The sequence below is a fragment of the Rhipicephalus microplus genome, chromosome 1 (assembly GCF_043290135.1).
Source record: "Rhipicephalus microplus isolate Deutch F79 chromosome 1, USDA_Rmic, whole genome shotgun sequence".
Lineage (NCBI taxonomy): Eukaryota > Metazoa > Arthropoda > Arachnida > Ixodida > Ixodidae > Rhipicephalus > Rhipicephalus microplus.
The window spans coordinates 219,520,533-219,539,564 of NC_134700.1; the positions used below are offsets into that span (position 1 = coordinate 219,520,533).

Here is a 19,032-nt window from a genome sequence, read left to right on the forward strand (position 1 = left end):
AGCAAAGCAAGACTTCACTGCAATTAAGCAGCTGCATTGTCGCTTTGTGTTAATGAAAAATTCAGATTCTGCTTTTTTTTTACATTTCTGTTTTGTAAACTTATTTAAAAAAATATTTGGCCAACAAAAATAGAAGTGCAGAAATGTCTTATGCGTTATTTTCCAACTAAAAATGATTAGCTCATAGTCCTGCACAGATTAAGCAGATGGGAACCACTGCATTTTGCCAGTACTGTAATGTGGCTGCTTCAGCAGGGTCGCAGTCCCACAATTCGTCTTCAGTTGTGAAACTGAAGCTACTGTACCCCAAGCGACAAAGTAATCAATCTGGAGTCATCAAGAACTTCACCTTTCCTAAAGCTGCTGATGCTTCTTCATGACACTGCTGTGCACAGAGAGACTCAGCCAAACACAGAAGGAGTTTTTGGGACATCCAGTCACTTGCTCCCGGTGACAAAGAAATACCTGCAAACAAAACAGAGCTATCTGTTTATAGGCTTCTTTTCTTCTTTGCAACTGCTGCCTTCGGAGTGGAGAAGTGCACAACCGAAAAAGCCGTGTTAACAAAATCAGTTCAGTCAGGTTGATAAACTGATTTATTGTGGCTCTCTGGCACTAGGCTGTTTTCTTTTGACCTTTTATAGTGTTGTGCTGCTTCTTTGCCGGTCACTACAGGCAGAAACAGTCATCGTTCTACAAAAATCAACATTCCTAAGCTGGGTGCCAACCGCAGAGCAACATTTCTGAGTTGTGTGAACAATGAAACCCCACGCACGTGTGGTGCTGCTTGTCCGACGTGATGCGTCATGCTGATCTAATCAGACCGAACTTGCCTCTTCAGTAGCTAACAGCTTGTCACGGACTCCAAAACAGGATCACCAGAGCGGTCAATGACCAATCTCATGGTCATACGTCACCGACCGGGAGATCATTTAGACTCCAACCAAAGGTTTTGAAGAAACCCGACGTTTAGAAACTGACTTGGTTTCTTTTTCAGGGGTGACTGCGGGGACTACGTAGCAGCGGCGTCTTCAAAGCATTCGCGGGGCATATAATGAGAGAGGGGGGGTCATTATCCGCCCCGCGAATACTTTGAAGATGCCACTGCTACGTAGTCCCCGCAGTCACACCTGAGGAAGGAACCAAGTCAGTTTTGAAACGTCGGGTTGCTTCAAAACTTTTCGTTGGAGTCTGAATCATCACCCAGTTTTATACCCAACCAGACAAACTTCTGTCCAATGTTTACATTCAAGTGACCGACCATTTTATTGACCCTTGGAGGCCCCAACGTGGCCATAATTGTGTGCTAGCAAGTGTTGCAGAATTGCTGCACTTTTGCCACCAGAATAGCTCAGATCAGCTGTTTACGTGGGGAAGAGATGTTGGGGGTTGAACCCCCCATTCCCATTTCATAGGGCAGACCGATGACCACACTGCCTGTTGTTTGAGAGTTAAGACCGTCAACATGTAAATACTCTGTATAAAGTATTTGCTGTCTTTCAGCTCGTCCTCACGACTGCTCCAAGCACAAGAACCACCCGTGTTCACACTGGCCACGCAGCACCAGCCCTAACAGTGGTGCCAGCGGTGGGATACTGCGACATGCCATTTCCAAACAGTGGATGGCAAGTTGATGGAATCGTTCAACGTCAGCTACCTTTGTGTGGTGAGTGCATGAAGTTTAGCTCTCGTAGTGCCAGGCCTAGCTAGTGTTCTTTGTCAGTAGGTTTTGCTGTTGTAACCTTGTTGGTCAGCAAAGAATTGTATAATTTGACCGCTTAGTTTCGGTAGAGGGTAAATGAGGCAAAGTGAAGTGTCACTCTAGGCAAGTTCAAAGTGCAGGACCTCCTTGAGATTTTCGAAGAGTTAGGTATTCGGGTTAAGCATAAACAACAGATCCTCCCATTTATAAAGGCTAAGAAAGTGACTGTTGAGGAGGCCCAGGAAGCTCATGAGGAAATTCGAGCTACGAAAATCGCATTTCAGGAGAAAAAGCTCATGAGGCTCGAGCTAGAAGGGAGAAAGACGACAAAGCTGCTGAGAGGCACTCGAGCTGAAACTAAGAGAGCTGGAACTTAGAATAACAGCGACAAGGTGTATTTTCGCTGTAAGTGAGACAGTCGTGCGAACCTTTTGAAGTCATGCGATGATGGCAAGGACATCGCAACTTTTCTTGTTGATTTTGAGCAAACATGCGAAAAGGCGGGATTCTCCCCCAAAAGTTGGCCACAGAAATTGCTAGCACTTCTGCCCTGCGATGTCGCCAGTGTAGCAGCTAGACTCTGTAGAGAGGACACTGAGGAGTATTACAAGGTAAAAGGGGCACTATTGTACAATATGCCTTGTCAACCGATGCATTCCGATGTTCTAGCCATACACGAAAAGCTCGAAAACCGAATAGGCGCAAACATGGGGGAAGAGGAAAGGTGAGTAACCAGCATGCTGAATGCCACAGGCGCAGGAAAGGCTCAGTTGTGGCTTCCATATCAGAGAGCTTGCAGCAACTTACTGAAATTGCTAAGCATCAGGTGCATTGTAAAGCGCTGAGGTTGACAGCCATCGCAAAACGCTGGATGTTGAAGCACGTCGTAAAGCACTAGAGACTGAGGCGCTTAAAAGCATGCGGTGAGGATGAATCACGTCTTAAAGCACTTGAGGACGAGTCACGTCGCAAGATGCTAGAGGATGACGCGTGACACAAAGCACAAGAAGATGAAGTGCATCAAAAGGCATCAGAGGCCGAGGCTCATCGCAAAGCTCAGGACGCCGATGTACGTCAGAGAGCACTGGAGGTCGAGGCCCGTCGGACAGCACAAGAGGCGGAGGCACATTGAAAAGCCTAAGAGGAGGCTGCACGTAGAAAAGTGCAAGAAAACTAACGCGTCACCAAGCGAAAGACGACAAGGCACGTTGCAAGGTACGTCGCAGGCACGTTGCAAGGCACGTTGCAAGGCACGTTGCAAGGCACGCCGCAAGGCACGTGAGGATGCCGCAAGGCACGTGAGGATGACGCTTGCCACAAAGCTCAAGGGGACGAGGCATACTGAAGGGACCAAAGGTCCAGAACATCATTAAAAAGCGAGAGGTCGAGACCCATTGCGAGGCACTGGAGGCTAAGGCCCATTGACAAGCGCATGACGCTGAAGCACGTCGCAGAGAGCATGAGGCCGACTGCGAAGGCCATGGAGAAAAGTCAAAGTATGACAGTGATGGAGATTCACTAATTAATGATACTTCCCGAAGAACCCTAACTAGTTTAGAAAGCGTCGCAGATGTCGTCCAGTCACAGGCGCTAACTGGTGATGAATGTGGGGATAGCTCAGTTCAGCTGATTGAAGCTTTGACTCCACATGTTTTGACACCACAGGGTTTCATACTTGAGAGTACGAGTAATGAGGTTCTGTGCAATGCAAATTGAGAAATAGAGAAAAAAGTGATGCTTAAATTACACCAATTATCATAATCAACAACATTTCACATCAAATCTGTTTCCATGGGTCAAGTTAATCTTCTATCCCTGTATGTCTCAGCAAGTCATCAAACATTCCAGCATAACTGCTGATGCAGGCATCCGTCCAATTCTATAGTCTGTCATTATCTACGAAATGTACATAATGTGCTCAGACAGGCTTGCTTTGCTATCGAGCTGGTGACAAAAATAGACAAATTTTGGGAAACGACATCTTGTTAGCAGGGACAGTTCAGTTAACACATGCCGAGACGTGAAACAGTGATGCTTGTTAATGTTCTCCACTTGTAGAGCATCGTCTCAATTATTTCATAGGCTCACCATTCTGGGCATGCACCTCAGCCTTGCGGAAATTGTGCGTCTTCAGGCTGCACAAGGAAAGCAACAGGCTGGCCTCTCTCGAGCTACGCCCAACCTCAACAGCTGCAAAGATAAAATTCAAGTGTTTTACAGGATATAAAAATGTACAGAAATGGTATGCACTAGTTTCTCATTTTAATATTTTAGTTACAAAGCAAGAATTTATTACAACATATGCAAGTATTTCAAGTACAATGAATGGGGAGTGTTCAAAGTATTATCTCGAGTTTCACGTCCCAAACCAAATGAGGAACACCGCAGCAGAGAGATCTAGAAATGTGCTAATGTTTAATGTGCTAATGTGCTAATGTTGTAGTGGAGTGGGTTTAATGCTTTAATGTGCTAATGTTTTTTAATGTGCACAAAGATGGCAGAGTACATGAGCCCCAACTACTGCGCCTTCACTGAAATGCAATCGCCGGTGCCAGGATCGAACCCGCGACCTCAAGGTCACCACCTAAGCATCGTAACTGCCGATTCACCGTGGCAGAGAAGGCAAGTTTTCAATCATGGCAAAAAACTGCATTGAAGGTGAAGAGCGTGTGCGCAAACACATGCAAACAAACATTTCTGCACATAAATTAATAACACACATTGTGTACCTCCTTACTTACTACTACACAGATAAAACAGAAATGAACAAAATATTTACCCCTGAGAGGCCAATTTGAAGAAACTTCAGACCATATCAGTGTGAGAAAAACTTTTTTTTGCTAGGATTACAAACTTGTCCAGATTATGATTCTTGCTCAATTTTTCCGGCCAGATGAGTCCCATAGGTTTACTGACAAGGCATCTTACACTATCAAGGTGCCTAAAAATCCTTCCAGCTGCTTTAGATTCAGGATATCAATATTATTTACAGAAAACATAAAAGCTATATGGTAAAATCAGCTGGTCACTCATATCTTCATAATCATGTCCTGGCAAGCAGTCATAGCCATGCAAAGCACAACCTTGCAGTTGATCATGAAAACAGCGTGAAATCCACAAACAGCAACAACTCTTACCTCTTGCTAGTGCCTCGAGAGCATCATTTGAATTTCCAGAAGCATATAGGTGGGTTGCTTTTGCTAGCCAGCCAACCTGCAGATTTGGGCGGCTTTTGGTGAGTTCCTCGATTTTGTCAATTTCTGCTGAAGGCTTTGGTTCTTCCCAACCTGTAGTTAAAATGAAAACCTTTGTCAGTAGTTCTTGCCAAACAACTTGTCTGTAATAGTCAAGCAAATGTCTGGCTATGACAGGCATACTGTGTGACTATGCCATTCGTTACCAGTGAGTTTTCCTATGCGACATCATAAGTAGTTACGCTGCTCTCAGAATCAAGAAAGTTATAACGGAAGCTTTCGATATCAGTAAAGGGGCCTTTATTTTGTAGCAAGGACCTTATGTTTTATTCTTCTCGTCAACGTATAAAGCTGATGTTCTCACAGATTGAAAAACAAGCACAGACACAAAAAAACCTACATCACTTACTGCTAAGAGTCATGTCCACATACATCCCACTGATGACTTCCATGGGAACCGACGACTCTGGAAAACTTTCCCCAAACCTTAGGGCCTCCCTAATTACCTCCTCCCTGTGACCAGTCTGCAAAATAATGTAGAAAAAGAAACACTACGCTTTAAAGGGACACTAAAGTCAAATACTAATTTACTTCCGAGTGAAAGCTCAATGTATGACAACATCTAAAATGACAATATTATATCAACAGCAGTGCCCTACCGAGAAATTAAGATAAATGCACAAGAATACATGCGCCGCAGTAGAACATTCTCAAAATGATCCCGATGACGTCAGACAAACTGCCTATAATCAATCACTAGTAATCGATCTAGCTGCACTAAATAAAGAACCTTCAGTGCATCAAGACCCACCATAAAGTGCTGCTTGTTCGCTTCTGTTCGATTCATGAAAAAAAGAACCGCCGGACGTTACTATGGGGAATGGCGCGAGTGGTTCGAAAATTCAATTTTTACGTGGGTAAACTGAACAGCTCATGCCATCTAGTGGGGCCCATTTGAACCAAAACACGTGTGCCATTTTGGAGCTAATGGCAGGAAATTGTTGAATTGCCATTGTTGCTGCTGTGGCTCCGCTGCTTTTGTTCTGCTGCTACTAGTGTCGGTGGCCGCGCAGTAAAGCCGAGCAACGTTGTGCGCGGCAACAGTGACGTGGGTAATTTGAAGTGTGCTAACCCGATGCGGGATGCGGCAGTTTCCGGATGTATGATGATGCGTTTCACGGCTAGAGCGGCAAAAGAGCATGTGTGAATCAGGGGCACGAATTTTCATATGCTCGTTTCGCGTCACTAATTATACTGCTAAAATTCCGGTGCCACCAGTCTTCTGCCATAACATTGATATTTGGAAAGAAGGCATAGGCCGTCATGGTGTGATCCATTTTTCTGATGCAATAAACCTCTCTCCAAAAAAAGAAAACTTCAGTGAATATTTGTAATCAACTACTTAATTATGCTAATTACAACTTCAGCACAAAAAATATGTGTAATAATTTCAGTATATGGTTTTATTCAATTACAATCTTTTGTGTCATACCTATCACACCACTCCTTCATACAATGAACTAGGTTTAAAATCCATACTTGTTCTTTGTAAATCATGAAAAGGAGTAAATCATGAGAATAAGTCAAATATGACAAGACAAACCTGAGATCACAATTTTTAGGTGTCTTAGAAACGTAAAAAAAAGTTGAAACTTTAAGCGCAGCTTTCTCAATACTGTTTTTTTTTACATTATGCTCAGCTCCTACACATGGTTCAATAAAGAAATAATATGTCTCTCGTAAAGTATTTGTAGTATCACTTCAAAATTTTTATGGAAGCACTGTGAGGTCATTCTTAGTGTCTGTGCCAATTTTTATCAATATCCAACAAGAAACAAAAAGGTTCATCGAAAAAAAGGCTTTTTCTTACAATTGTGTTTTGGACATTGTGCATTGCCCGTGGAAAGAGTAGCACGGGAATGACTGGACCGGTTTCGATTCAGTTTTTTTTTCCTGAATCCCTGAACACTGCTTGTTGGTACAGCAATTTTATTTGGCGCTGTTTTTTTTTTTTCTAGACGATGATTTGTCCATGCCACTGTTTCTGACAATGTGTGTCGGCAGCCATGATGATCTCTTCAAAAGAGAACTTACTGAGAGTGCCATACACTGCAGCTTTTCTTTGAGTAAAGATCAACACCATTCGCAGCTTCCTGGCATGTTTTGTTACAGCGCTAGGCTTTCAACGAGCAGACCATGTAATTGTACCACGTAGCATGGTGTAACTTGGAGAACTACTGAAGGTATCATGATGAAACTGCATATTTCCCTATTCGAGACACTTATGAGTATGCATGCCAAATTTCATTGCTGTAGGTCAACAAATAAAAAAAGTTTTTTTTCAATGCCACCTCCCCCTTTAAGGCACAGAGAGGGAAATGCTTTGCACCGCGGTGCCGCTTCTCGGTCATGTGACCCACTGAGCGCTTCCTACATCCTCTCCCTTGGCTGTGTGAGAAGGACGGCTCTCGGCCACGCGTGGCGTGGCTGTAAGGTCGGCGTGGCGGTAAGGTCGGCGTGGCTGTAAGGTCGGCGTGGCTGTAAGGTCGGCGTGGCTGTAAGGTCGGCGTGGCTGTAAGGTCGGCGTGGTAGTTTTGAAAGAGTCGCGCCGAATGAGCATCAAACACTGCAGAAATTGATATACTTGACACACTACAGTCTTTTTTTTTTTAATAGACTTTGACAGTTCGTTATACTTATTTGCCAGTCTATTTTACTTCGTTACAACGAGGTCTAATGTGCACGGTTCTCAATGCAGCTTTCAAGGGGAATTTCATCTACATTATATCCATTATTTCGTTATATCTCTTTACGTTATAACGAGGATTGAGTGTAGTTGCCTTTAGTGTCCCTTTCATGTTCCAAAGAAACTCGCAGGAGACAGCACACTTTGATAAACAATATCGCCTTATTAATTTTGCCTCATGGTTGACATACAACTGAATGATGCAGTATACACTATATGGGCAATCCAAGAGCTAGGTTTCACGATAACAGTCCGACTACTCGGAACAGAATTCAGTCACCATATTTTGCAAGTCTGGTGCTTACCTTACACAAAGCGTCTACATAGGATCGACACAGTGCATCTCTGCGAGGACGTTCAGTTTCACTTGAGAAAGCCAGGTGTGCATAGGCTCTGACAAGCTGCAACATAATACGAGAACACTTTTACCTTGATGAGACAGAAAAAAATTTGCTCCGTATACCCCCACTGCTTAATTTGAAACACCATTCATATTTTACCACTGTTGAAAGCATTACAGTGGAATTCCATTGATGAGATTCTGCATAATATGTTTTGCACCATAAGTTTTCTTAAAACACCTGCCAACACCTCTTGAAGAAAACATGTTATTCTTTTGTGTGTTAAATATGACTATATTATTGCCCAAAATTACATAATACAAGAACTAATAGGGATCCTCATAGGTTTATCTAGAAATCTACATTTATTCTTCGGTATGTTAGCTCAAACTGTGTTCTAACAAGCTATTATCAGCCCATTGCAGAGCCACTGAGGCTGCAGCCGCGTCGGTTTTGCGGCTAAAAAATCACTGCCAACAGCAAGCAACGTACATGAACACTTGGGTGCAGTTCATAGCTTGATCACGTATGCAGAGATGAATGAGCGAAGCGGAGCTTCTTTTTACGTTTTTTTTTTTTTTTAGTTCTTCAGAGTCGAACATTTTAATCGTAGATACAACGCTTGTAATCCAGTGCTTCCTTCCAGTGCCCCACCACGGTTTTATTTTTAGTAGATGATTCCAAACTATGGTAAGTCAATACCACCAGAGCCATTGTAGCGAGCCAGAGATGCCCCATTCTTGCACACAGATTTGAATTAAACGCCAAAATCCCATCTGTGAAAGCAAGCCTGGCTACCACCACCAGCGGATGTAGTTCAAATGGAACTCACCAACTCCTGATGGTTCTTGGGGTAGGTAACCAGCTTGTTACTGCTGAAATCCACAAGAGACTTCCACAACTTCGTGGTCTCTGGTTTGGCACCTATTATTTTAACACACTCTTCCAGTGTACTCAAGTACTGAAAATAGTAAAAATGTCAAAACATAAACACTTGAGCACACACTATAGTACTACATACTTAGAAGGCACAAATTGCAAATTATTGTTATACGTTAAAATAATATTATATATCCACATTACGCATGATATTTCAGGACAATAACTTACTCAAAGAAGCTTTTCTAAAAAAATTTAATACTTAAAAGGCTCCCTGAAACTGTTTTTCGATATTTCATTTTCGTTAATTGACCATTACTCGAGTGAATCATAGGCATCACAATTCATTCAAAACACATTTCATTGAGGGAGCTACGAGTAATAAACAGGTACCCTTCTCTTCCACTCTGCCTTTCACCCTCAACTTTTTCTTCAAGCGCTTGTGCCTAAGCTCCACTCCAAATGGCTCTGCGTCACGATATGAAGTGCCAGAACACTAGCATGACGTGGTGTCGTCTACTTCATGTAAGTTGAAGCCAGCGCAGTAGCCACTGGTGGATCAGGAGCTGGGCCACTGACTCGGCTGATCGCATATCATACTGACCTTAAAGGGAAAGCTGAGTCGCCAGATTGCTAACCACAAAATCACTGACATCTTGGAACATTGTCATTGCGTCCATTACATTACTTTAAAGATGAGTGCAAATTAGTGCTACACAATGCTCACAATGCTTGCAATATCAATCATAAAAAAGCATTTGCCCTATTAAGAATGTGCAGATGTTATTTTGTATTTATCTTGAATACCTTTACGAAAGATATGACGGATATTTGTGCAATTTATTGCATGCAGAAAGAAGAATTTCCAGGCTGGTTTACTAGATGGCACCACTATGTCATAAATGCGAGTGGGCAGACACACAGACAACGTTCGCTGTGCGCAGGATGTCCTGAAATCGAGTTGTAAACTGCGACCGTGTTCACTTTATTTGTGACTGATATTTAAGCGATACAAGCTGAAAAGTTTAAAATATTCCGAATAGCATTTGCTCGCAGTTATGTAGAAAAATATTGCCTGTGGCGTGCATATGACATCCAATCAGACGAACCGCCTGCATGACGTCACACTTCTAGAGGTCGTGTACTGAAGGTGGGCAGTTTAAAATGCATTTGGCTGAGCCGCTGTGATTCGCAGTTCATTGTAATAAATTAGGACTCGCCCTACCAACCCAATGTGTTTGTACAAAATCGTCAAAATCATTTCAGGGTCCCTTTCATAATAATGAAATTTTAATACTGAATACACCATGTGCAGTGCATGTGTTTGCTATTGACGCACTTAATACTGTATAAAACGCATAACTCACTGTTTGCCGAGATTATTGTAATCATCATTTATTTTTTATTAGGAGGTCCCCCTGACAGTTCTCACTTAGGGACCTCAGAATGTATATTTGTATGTCTACCTTGTATTTTTTTAAATACATAAATTGCGTGCACGATATAAAGAGAAAGAAAAACAAAAAATACTGATTGCTATAATCACTGATCATTGATTGCTGTAATCACCGATCATGTAGTATACTGATCACTGTATATTAATAGTCTACTGACTGCTGAAATTATGTTCAATTATAATTTCTGCACTAACTGTGCTGAAATCCAATGCACTCAAGCAGATACTAGCACCACTGCCCATCAACAACCAGCCACTATAATATAGAATGACAACTGAACATTTTATACCAGTGCTGTTGAGAACTGCCACTTCCCCGCCGCAATGGTCTAGTGCCTGAGGTACTCGGCTGCTGACCCGCAAATTGCGAGATCGAATCCTGGCTGCGGCAGCTCCATTTCCGATGGAGGCAGAAATGCTGCAGGCCCGTGTGCTCAAATTTGGGTGCACGTTAAAGGACACCAGGTGGTCGAAATTTCCGGAGCCTTCCACTACTGCGTCTCTCATATCATATGGTGGTTTTGGGACTTTAAACCCCCCATATCAATCAGTCAGAACTGCCACTTGCTGACTACACGAGAAAATGCAGAAATTATGGGAATTTTTTCCTGATTAGAACTGCGAAGTAGTTTTACCATAGCCTAGGTGAATCTTCACAGAAGGGACATACAATCAAAATCTAGATTTACGTTTTCCCCAAGAGCCCGGTAAGGTTACGGCCCAATGATGATAATGACCAATTTGGTACATGATGGGAAGGAAAGGGAGGCATGTACCTTTAACTGGTTTCATAACACGTAACATCACAGTCATTTCCCTTCTTCAAAGAATTACTGCAATAAAAATGTCCTGAGACCAGTAGCTCGAAACCAATTTTTTTTAAGAAGTTATAGTTAATGAAAACCAGAAGGAATACTAATTCCAAGTTCCAAGACTAGCCTGGCTGTACGCACCTTGCTATCATTTCCATTGTCCCTGTAGTGGCTGGTGAGTTTATCAGCTATCTCAACTTGTTTTGCAGCATCACTGCAACAAAAATTTTTTTTAGTAAAGGGATCCCTGCGGAAGAGGCAACACAGCTTCTCCTTCATTGGAACTTACTTTTGGGTGAGCTCAATGAGCTTCATGTACACAGAATGGCGGTCATTTTCGAAATCTCCCAGGCTCTCGTGCTTCTCATACAGAGAACAAAGGCCCTGAAAGAAATGAGCAAATACTGGCTTGAAACTTACAAGATGAATATAATGTGCTTTGAGCTACACACCAACCGATTTAGAAGCTTGAGTGGACAACAAGAAAGTATGCACACAGAAGTACAGGTAGACTTTGCAGCCAGACCCACGATGAATCATGTATCTTACTAAAACTTAATACCCCAAGATTAAGGAATGTAGTTAAGGCACAGTGCACACTTAATGCACATGCCCTTTTATTAGTGTATTACAAAACAAATACTACTTAGGCTAATCGACACAACTGACTCTTGCCAAGTGCCGATCCTTTTGTTGTTGTTTTTTCAGGAGAGAGAGAGAGGGGGCAGCAATGACTTACAGGGCGACTGATAATGATGACTGCACGAATGACCCTGATTAATGATAATTATTATATGTAATAATATATATTTCAGTTTTCAGTGATCATTCTAATAACAAACATTTTTTTAACACAAAAGTATTTTATGCCACGGTCGACCAAGACTTCAGCGACACACTTCAGTCACAAAAATTGTCAGAAAATGCACATGATCAGAAATCAAAGAAATAAGTTTCGTCCAAGGGAGTCCTACCCACAAACTTTCGGTCCGGGACAACAGAGTCCAGGTACATTACCCACTGAGCCATGGCCACATGCTTCGAAAGCCTTACAAATGCACTTTTTATATCTAGCACTGTCCTTTCACAATGTTCTTGGAAAAGTGGAGTAATACATCATGACCGCGACATCCACGAGCAGTTCTTCAACATGTCGTTTCTTCATGTCCATCCCATGCAACACGTTTCCAATAAAAGAGCCATTTTGTCGTTGAATTAACACAATGCCAGATGGCGACATTACCCCTAGCATCGGTAACGCTCATAGCAACCATCCACACAAGAAATAGCTCCGGATCGCCTGGCTGTAACTCCATGTTCTTCATTTATACTCACCCCATGAAAAATCGCTGCTGGCCAACAGCGTAGCCACATTGCACGTTGCATTTATCTAGTCTGGCAATGGGATCCTCAATACTCTAAAATGCCATGATTAGGCGACCTCAGTCCAAGTTTGGCGTCCATTCAGTGACGGCTCTTCGGACGGTCGCATCAGTTTCTTTGATTCTGCTCTTACCGTTACCTACTACAGCTACCACAAGGGTTTGTTTAATCATTTATCATAAAAATTAGTCATTGAATCGAATATGTATCACTAAGCGTCAACGTGGGTGAATTCATAGTACACGGTGCTATATCTGCAAACATCAAGAGACATGTGCAAGCTCCCTTATATCAATGTGCAGTAAACATTCAGCTACTAATATAATAAGTACAAGTATCACTTTCGTGTTATAATGATTCCTATGAATCGGAGATCAACCATGTTTTTCGAGAATGAGCCCTGAAAGGGGAGGTGAACATTCCACTCACCGAAAGTGGGCATCCTCGCTGGCATATGTGAGAACATTTGGTAGTTCTGCCAAGTGTGCAATCACATGCTTTCTGCAAGTGCTAAACAGACATGCCACATGCAGAAAGTGTAACTCTACGAAGGGGCCGTTACTAGCGTTGAGTTCCATAGGGGTGCAAAGGAAAACTTGCCACCTTCCCCAAGGCACACCAGCTTTCTCCTTTCCCCACTCAGCAGCGCACACCTGCCCCCACCGCAATACTACACAGGTGCACGACCCCCAAGACGGAATCCTGCCGACACTCACATATACAGGAAAATTTCCTTTACAAATTTATAGTCGCAATATCATCAGATTTTCAAACCATAGGTTTTCTGTAACATAGTCTCAGAAACCGCAATTCCAGCGATCATCATCACTTTTAGCAATTGTCAACCCCAAGCAGCAAAGAAAACCTTCTGCATAAATCAAAGCCACCATGAAAGCGGTCAGCCAGATAAGTCGTCTCAAACCAATAGAGTTGAGAATGGCAGGAAAAGAGTGCCTGAAAGTGGTTTGACGAGGCCTGGCTCCTAGTATTTATACAAGGGTCTTAGTTTTAAGCTTGCACATACCTGCCAAGCCAGAATTTGGTCAGGTGAGATGCCACAAGCCCTCTTAAATGCAGCAACAGATTGCTCTAGCTGGCCGATTTCTTGTGCTGCAGCTCCAACAAACACCCAAGCCATGTAGCATTCCTTGTCTACTTTCAAAGCACTCTGCAAGGAAAATGTTGAGATAATCAGTCTCTTTAAAGCAGCATAAATGTAAAACTTGTTGAAAAAAAAAAAGTATGTTATGCACTTTTAGGTTGGGGCACACAAACGACTAACATTCCTCTCGCATAACACTTTAGGTCCTAGCGAGGCACAAGTTTAGGCTTTGCACTAGTGGGTGCAAACTCCTTGCATCCACTAATTTAAAACTTCATGCTAAGTAGCAGCGTCTCAGAGCTGTTAATAAACTCAAATTGGGTGCTTCTAGAGATACCCCTGAGCAGCATAACCAGGTGGGCCAGAATTTTCCTTGATTGACTATCTTACATGCAAATAAAACAACTCTGTTATAACACATCCTGTTCATAAACAGTTTTTTTGTTTTGTTATTAGGTTGCATAGCTGCATCGCACACTCATTAACAGTGCACTGTGGTCCACGACCCATGACCTACTGTACTCCTGACCTGCCCAGGTGGCGTGGTTCTTATGGGAGCGCATGTCCCTGCTGTCGTTCACCCACTCGCCATTGACGGCGCTACCTATAACCTGTTCGTCTGCTACTCTATGGCTGTTTGGTCGGCGCTGGAGTAAGAAGGCCTGCATCCAGCGATGAACTGCTGGCATATATGTGACTATTTCTTCAACCAACCTTAGGCGACTGGTCAAGTAAGCTGTTCAGGGTGGTTGAGTATTTATTGCACACCGGTTGACAAACATGGAAACTCGTAGACTTACACAGTGTAGAACAGCTTATGTGGTGTCACATCCATTTATTTGCAAAGAATTTCTGAATGACCTTTAGCATATTTATTTCCCAATTATTTTGTATTTATGCATAATAATTACGCAATATGAGTGCTCTGTTGGCCAAAATATGACCACAAACGCTGAAGCTGAAGTCAGCGAACAGGTGCTGACTACTGCCACGCTGCCCTAGCGGCAGAAAATGCGAACTAGGCCTCGGCGGTGGATGGAGGACATCTGGGCAGGTCAGGAGTACAGTTGGTTGTGCTCTGGCCTGCTATATTTTGTTGCAACAGAGATTAAATTTGTAATAAGGCCTTGCAAGGTGCCATGTCCCAGCCATGAGAAACCCACGCTACAGGCAACAAACAATTATGCAAAAGTAGCGTCCCATAATCTTACATACAACACAAACGTAGCATTCCTCTGTTAAATTCGACAGGCTATGCTGGGGTATACCAATGTCCAAATGCGGCACAATAACAATGCTGGCTGCACAGGAAACACTTAAAAGAATTCCCACAGCATTTCAAATGACATTACCACATGCACAAGAAAAGGCTATAGTACATTAGCGTGTCTTCAATCTTATTGCATGGCAAGACCGACTACCTTTGCCAATTGCACTTCCATTTGCCACATCACCTACGTATCTCATCACATAAACATGAGAGATCACTTGCTCTACAATGTTGCGACATTGGTTAACCCATCATTTGCTGGAATCAAGAGACCTTTTCAATGGCACTCGGAGAAACAGAATTCATGTTGCAGATCACAATTATACTAAAAAGGCTCTTAGACAACACTGTGTACACGATCTATTTGCTGGTGGGCCCTGCTAAGGGCAGAATGTGAAATTGTCACTGTGATAACTTTATGCCATGAGCAGTGCGTCAATCTTTCCCCGGCAAGTAGTGTGCAAATGCACATGAACCGAGCCAAGGTTTAATTTTGCAGTGCCGTTACCAAACAGAGGATCTATAATGGTGTAAGGTAAGACCGTTAGTTTATGTTGACAAAAAATAACAACAAATGTATACAACCTTGCAGTGCTTGAGAGCAGCTTTGAACTCCTTTTGTCTGATTGCTTCTCTTGCATCCTTTAGCGCTTGCTTCACTTCCTTGGAATCCATTTTTTTTTTTTTTGCTAAAAAAGAACAGAAAATCACAAGTTACGCGTTTCTCTTGGTAATCATATCTTTCGACTTTAACGTTGCTTACAACCAAAGGCAAAAAGAGGCGGACAGAGTTTCACTTCAACTTGGCGGCACGACACTTTTTCGCATATTGCAGCCAAACGAGGCGTTGCAAGCGATCGGGTTGCACCGTGATTTACACGAACACGCGTTTCGTCATTGGACAGCGTCGCCACATTATTGGCGGCTTCTGACACAACTTTTGCAAGGCATTTGCAATAGAACGAACTCGTGCAGGAACCCTTCAGAAGCCGGAACAAATGCCGGAACCGAGCCTTGGAAACGAGACGAGGCAAAATCTCGATGTCTTACAAATTTCTGTCACAGCAGCTGCGGCAAGTGTTTCTCTGGGCTTATCCTGTTGCCCTGTAGCATCAGGCTGCAGTGTCAGAAAGGGCTTTTGAGACTACTTCACATTTCCAACAAGTTTCAGTTCACCAAGAGCCGCAGACGCCGTAGATTCGGGTTCCGATGAGAGCGCCCTCAGTATTCGAAAAGAGGCTTTGGGATGCGCTCGGTTGGTAATCTTCGGGGCAGACCACCCGCAGGAAAACGTTTAGGCATGACGTCAGTTACATTGTGCCATGCTTTGTGTGATATGTGAGCGTCGCTTCGCTGTTGCACGTGAACACGTAAATGAACGTACCAGCATTTGTGCTGCCACCTGGTCGCTTTCCAACGTTCTATTTTTTTTGTTCGGTTTTTGAGAGGCATAAGCGACGCAAGCGGAAGTTAAGGTGTGTTCTTGACTTGACAGGTGCTCAAAAAAAGGCGAATTTTCCCACACATATCTGGGCAAGGTGGTGTTCGTGTGCCCTTAGAAACTGTGCCTCAGTCAGCGATGTCTACTGGGGAGGATCAGAATGTGGAATGCCCGCTGTGCATGGAACCACTGGAAATGGACGACATCAACTTCTTCCCGTGCACTTGTCTATACCAGATTTGTCGATTTTGTTGGCACCGTATCAGGACTGACGAAAATGGGCTCTGTCCCGCCTGCAGAAAACAGTATCCCGAGGACCCGGCCGACTTCAAACCGCTCTCGGTGGAAGAGCTGCATAGGATAAAAAACGAGAAGCGACAGAGGGACCTGCAGAGGAAGCAGAAGCTGTCCGAAAATCGTAAACATTTGGCGAACGTTCGCGTTGTACAGAAGAATCTGGTGTTTGTAGTGGGCCTGCCACCACGACTAGCGGACGCGGAAACTCTCAAGAAGCAGGACTGTTTCGGTAAATACGGTAAGACTCACAAAGTGGTCGTCAATCAGAGCACCTCATACGCGGGACTGCAAGGCCCTTCAGCGAGCGCCTACGTCACCTACTACAAGGCGGAGGATGCGTTGCGAGCCATCCAGGCTGTCAACAACGTGAAAGTGGACGGAAGGACTCTAAAGGCTTCCCTCGGCACCACGAAGTACTGCAATTATTTTTTGCGTGGCCAGCAGTGTCCAAAGACGGACTGCATGTATTTGCACGAGTTGGGTGACCAAGCGGCGAGCTTCACAAAGGAAGAGATGCAACACGGTAAACACCAAGAGTACGAGCGTAAGCTGCACGAACAGATGTTAGCGGCTAACAATAACGTGGCTGCGTGTGCCCCTCCGCCCGCTGTGGCTCCGGCCGCTGCGCCTCTTGTTACTACTGCCCCGAAGAAGGCCAACAAGCCGCGTAAGCCAGGGCTGGCACCGCGGCACGCTAGGCAGAGTGAACAGAAAGCTGCTGCGGCCGCAGCTGCTGCAGCGGCGGCGGCGGCAAGCAACACTACGAGCAGTGGCACACCGCAGGCACCCAAGGAGAACAGAAGCACACCGCCTGAAGATCCGTCGCCAACGTTTACGGCATCCCTATCGCCCCCGTCTCCCGAGACGTCCAGGGCTGGCGGTGACGATGCGATCGTCCACGAAGACGACTTGGGTTTCGACCCGTGGGACGAGTGCTCCAAGGGCTTAGCAGACTTGCTTGAAAAGGAGGCAGTCTCGGCGACCACATCGACAACGACGGCTACACCACGCTTGGTGAGCGGCAATTCTCTCGGTGCTCCACCACCAACAGTCCTCTCGACTCCGCTGACAACCCCGCTTACGACACCTCTATCCACCCCTCTCTCGACGCCACTGTCGGCACCTTTGGCCAGAAGTTTGTCAGCACCGTTGCAGGGCCCCTTGTTGTCGATGCACCATCAACAGCGGACACCCTTCCTGCAGCCGTCACGCCCAGCTCCGCCTTTCGAACCTTTGCTACGCAGGCCTCCACCACCGCCGGGCTTTAGTCCATTCCTAGTGGGACAGCAAACACAGAAACTGATGCCCCTGCCGACGCACCAGGGGCCTGCCATGCCTGGTGCTGGGAATGGGCTGGCAGAACTGTGTGCGCTGCGTGAGTCCCAAGAAGCACTGCGCTCACTTTTACCCACAGTGAACATAACCTTCGGGCCACCACACGGGGGCAGCCCACAGGCTGGTGCCGGTCCGCACCACGCACCACACCTGCGGGGGCCTTCACAGTTCGGAAACAGCTGTCCCCCGCCCTGGGGCAACAGTGGTGTTCCAGACATGCCCTGGATTGCTCAGGACCCTGCCATCTTGTCTGGGGGAAGCCTATCAGATGCCACTAACATGGCTGCGCGTTTCTAGGCTTCTCTTTCTCTCTACCCGCTGCACTCTTATACCAATTCCCGCCTTCCCTCTCAATTTTTTTCTTTACATCGACCACTGTGGGGATCGTTACGATTTCCACAGAACCGAAATTTGACCCGGTTACGTCTTTCTCTAAGAAGACTCCCCGCGGTGCTGCTGTGGAAGCTCTTTCTTTTTTTTTCTCATTCTCTCTTTACTTTCAAAATTAAGAAAAAAAGATCCCGCCATGCGATGGAATAAAAAGTATGCAGTGAAATTGAAGGCATTTGGTTACAGTTGTCACGAGTGCACCGCCCAGATGGTTCACTGGTCCACAACATACCGTGCTATGCATTGGCCAAGCAGGAGTGCGTGTTGATCAGCAGCTGTTACTTGTCACTCTGATGCATTGCTCTAGCCATTCTTTGCATTTACTGCAACAACAAACACTGGAAAATGTGTAATGCTAGTTCAGTTTAAGGTCACTTTGTGCTGTTGAAGGTTTAGGCACTCTGATGTAATTAAATTAGCGGCCTAAAATTCTGTTGCATCTGGTAAAGGTTGTCATTGGATTCTAAAACATGGAAAATATGCACTTGGATGTAATCATTGCTTGCAATGCTATGCGATTGGACCTTCGCGAAAGAAGCGAAAGCTGCTGTTTTCTTTAACCTATGTTTTCCTCCAGAATCTATGGCATGGGGTTCTTTATATGTTCTCTCTCTCCTCTCTTTCTCTCTCTATCTCATTAACACACTATAGCTCAGAGCCACAAATGCACTGTTTGTGTCCTCA

The 19,032-nt window shown here is 44.5% G+C and overlaps 2 protein-coding genes across 2 annotated transcripts in view; one reads left to right on the top strand and one right to left on the bottom strand.

Moving 5' to 3' along the window:
* LOC119166991 (tetratricopeptide repeat protein 37) overlaps positions 1 to 16,069 on the bottom strand; it is a 73,211-nt gene extending 57,142 nt beyond the window's left edge. Inside the window, exons 1-11 of the mRNA XM_075891371.1 lie at positions 15,936 to 16,069; positions 15,471 to 15,574; positions 13,538 to 13,681; positions 11,420 to 11,514; positions 11,272 to 11,344; positions 8,816 to 8,944; positions 7,948 to 8,043; positions 5,306 to 5,420; positions 4,840 to 4,989; positions 3,791 to 3,892; positions 350 to 465 (exon numbers count right to left, since the gene is read on the bottom strand). Coding sequence (XP_075747486.1) covers positions 350 to 465; positions 3,791 to 3,892; positions 4,840 to 4,989; positions 5,306 to 5,420; positions 7,948 to 8,043; positions 8,816 to 8,944; positions 11,272 to 11,344; positions 11,420 to 11,514; positions 13,538 to 13,681; positions 15,471 to 15,560 — 1,110 coding nt within the window. The 5' untranslated portion in view covers positions 15,561 to 15,574; positions 15,936 to 16,069. The remainder of the gene's footprint in view (positions 1 to 349; positions 466 to 3,790; positions 3,893 to 4,839; positions 4,990 to 5,305; positions 5,421 to 7,947; positions 8,044 to 8,815; positions 8,945 to 11,271; positions 11,345 to 11,419; positions 11,515 to 13,537; positions 13,682 to 15,470; positions 15,575 to 15,935) is intronic.
* A 254-nt stretch (positions 16,070 to 16,323) lies between these two features.
* Positions 16,324 to 18,519, top strand: Cnot4 (CCR4-NOT transcription complex subunit 4). Its single transcript, XM_075891373.1, has one exon. It carries the CDS (start codon positions 16,465 to 16,467, stop codon positions 18,253 to 18,255), a length of 1,791 nt encoding a protein of 596 aa, XP_075747488.1. The 5' UTR covers positions 16,324 to 16,464; the 3' UTR covers positions 18,256 to 18,519.
* Positions 18,520 to 19,032: the final 513 nt, after the last annotated feature.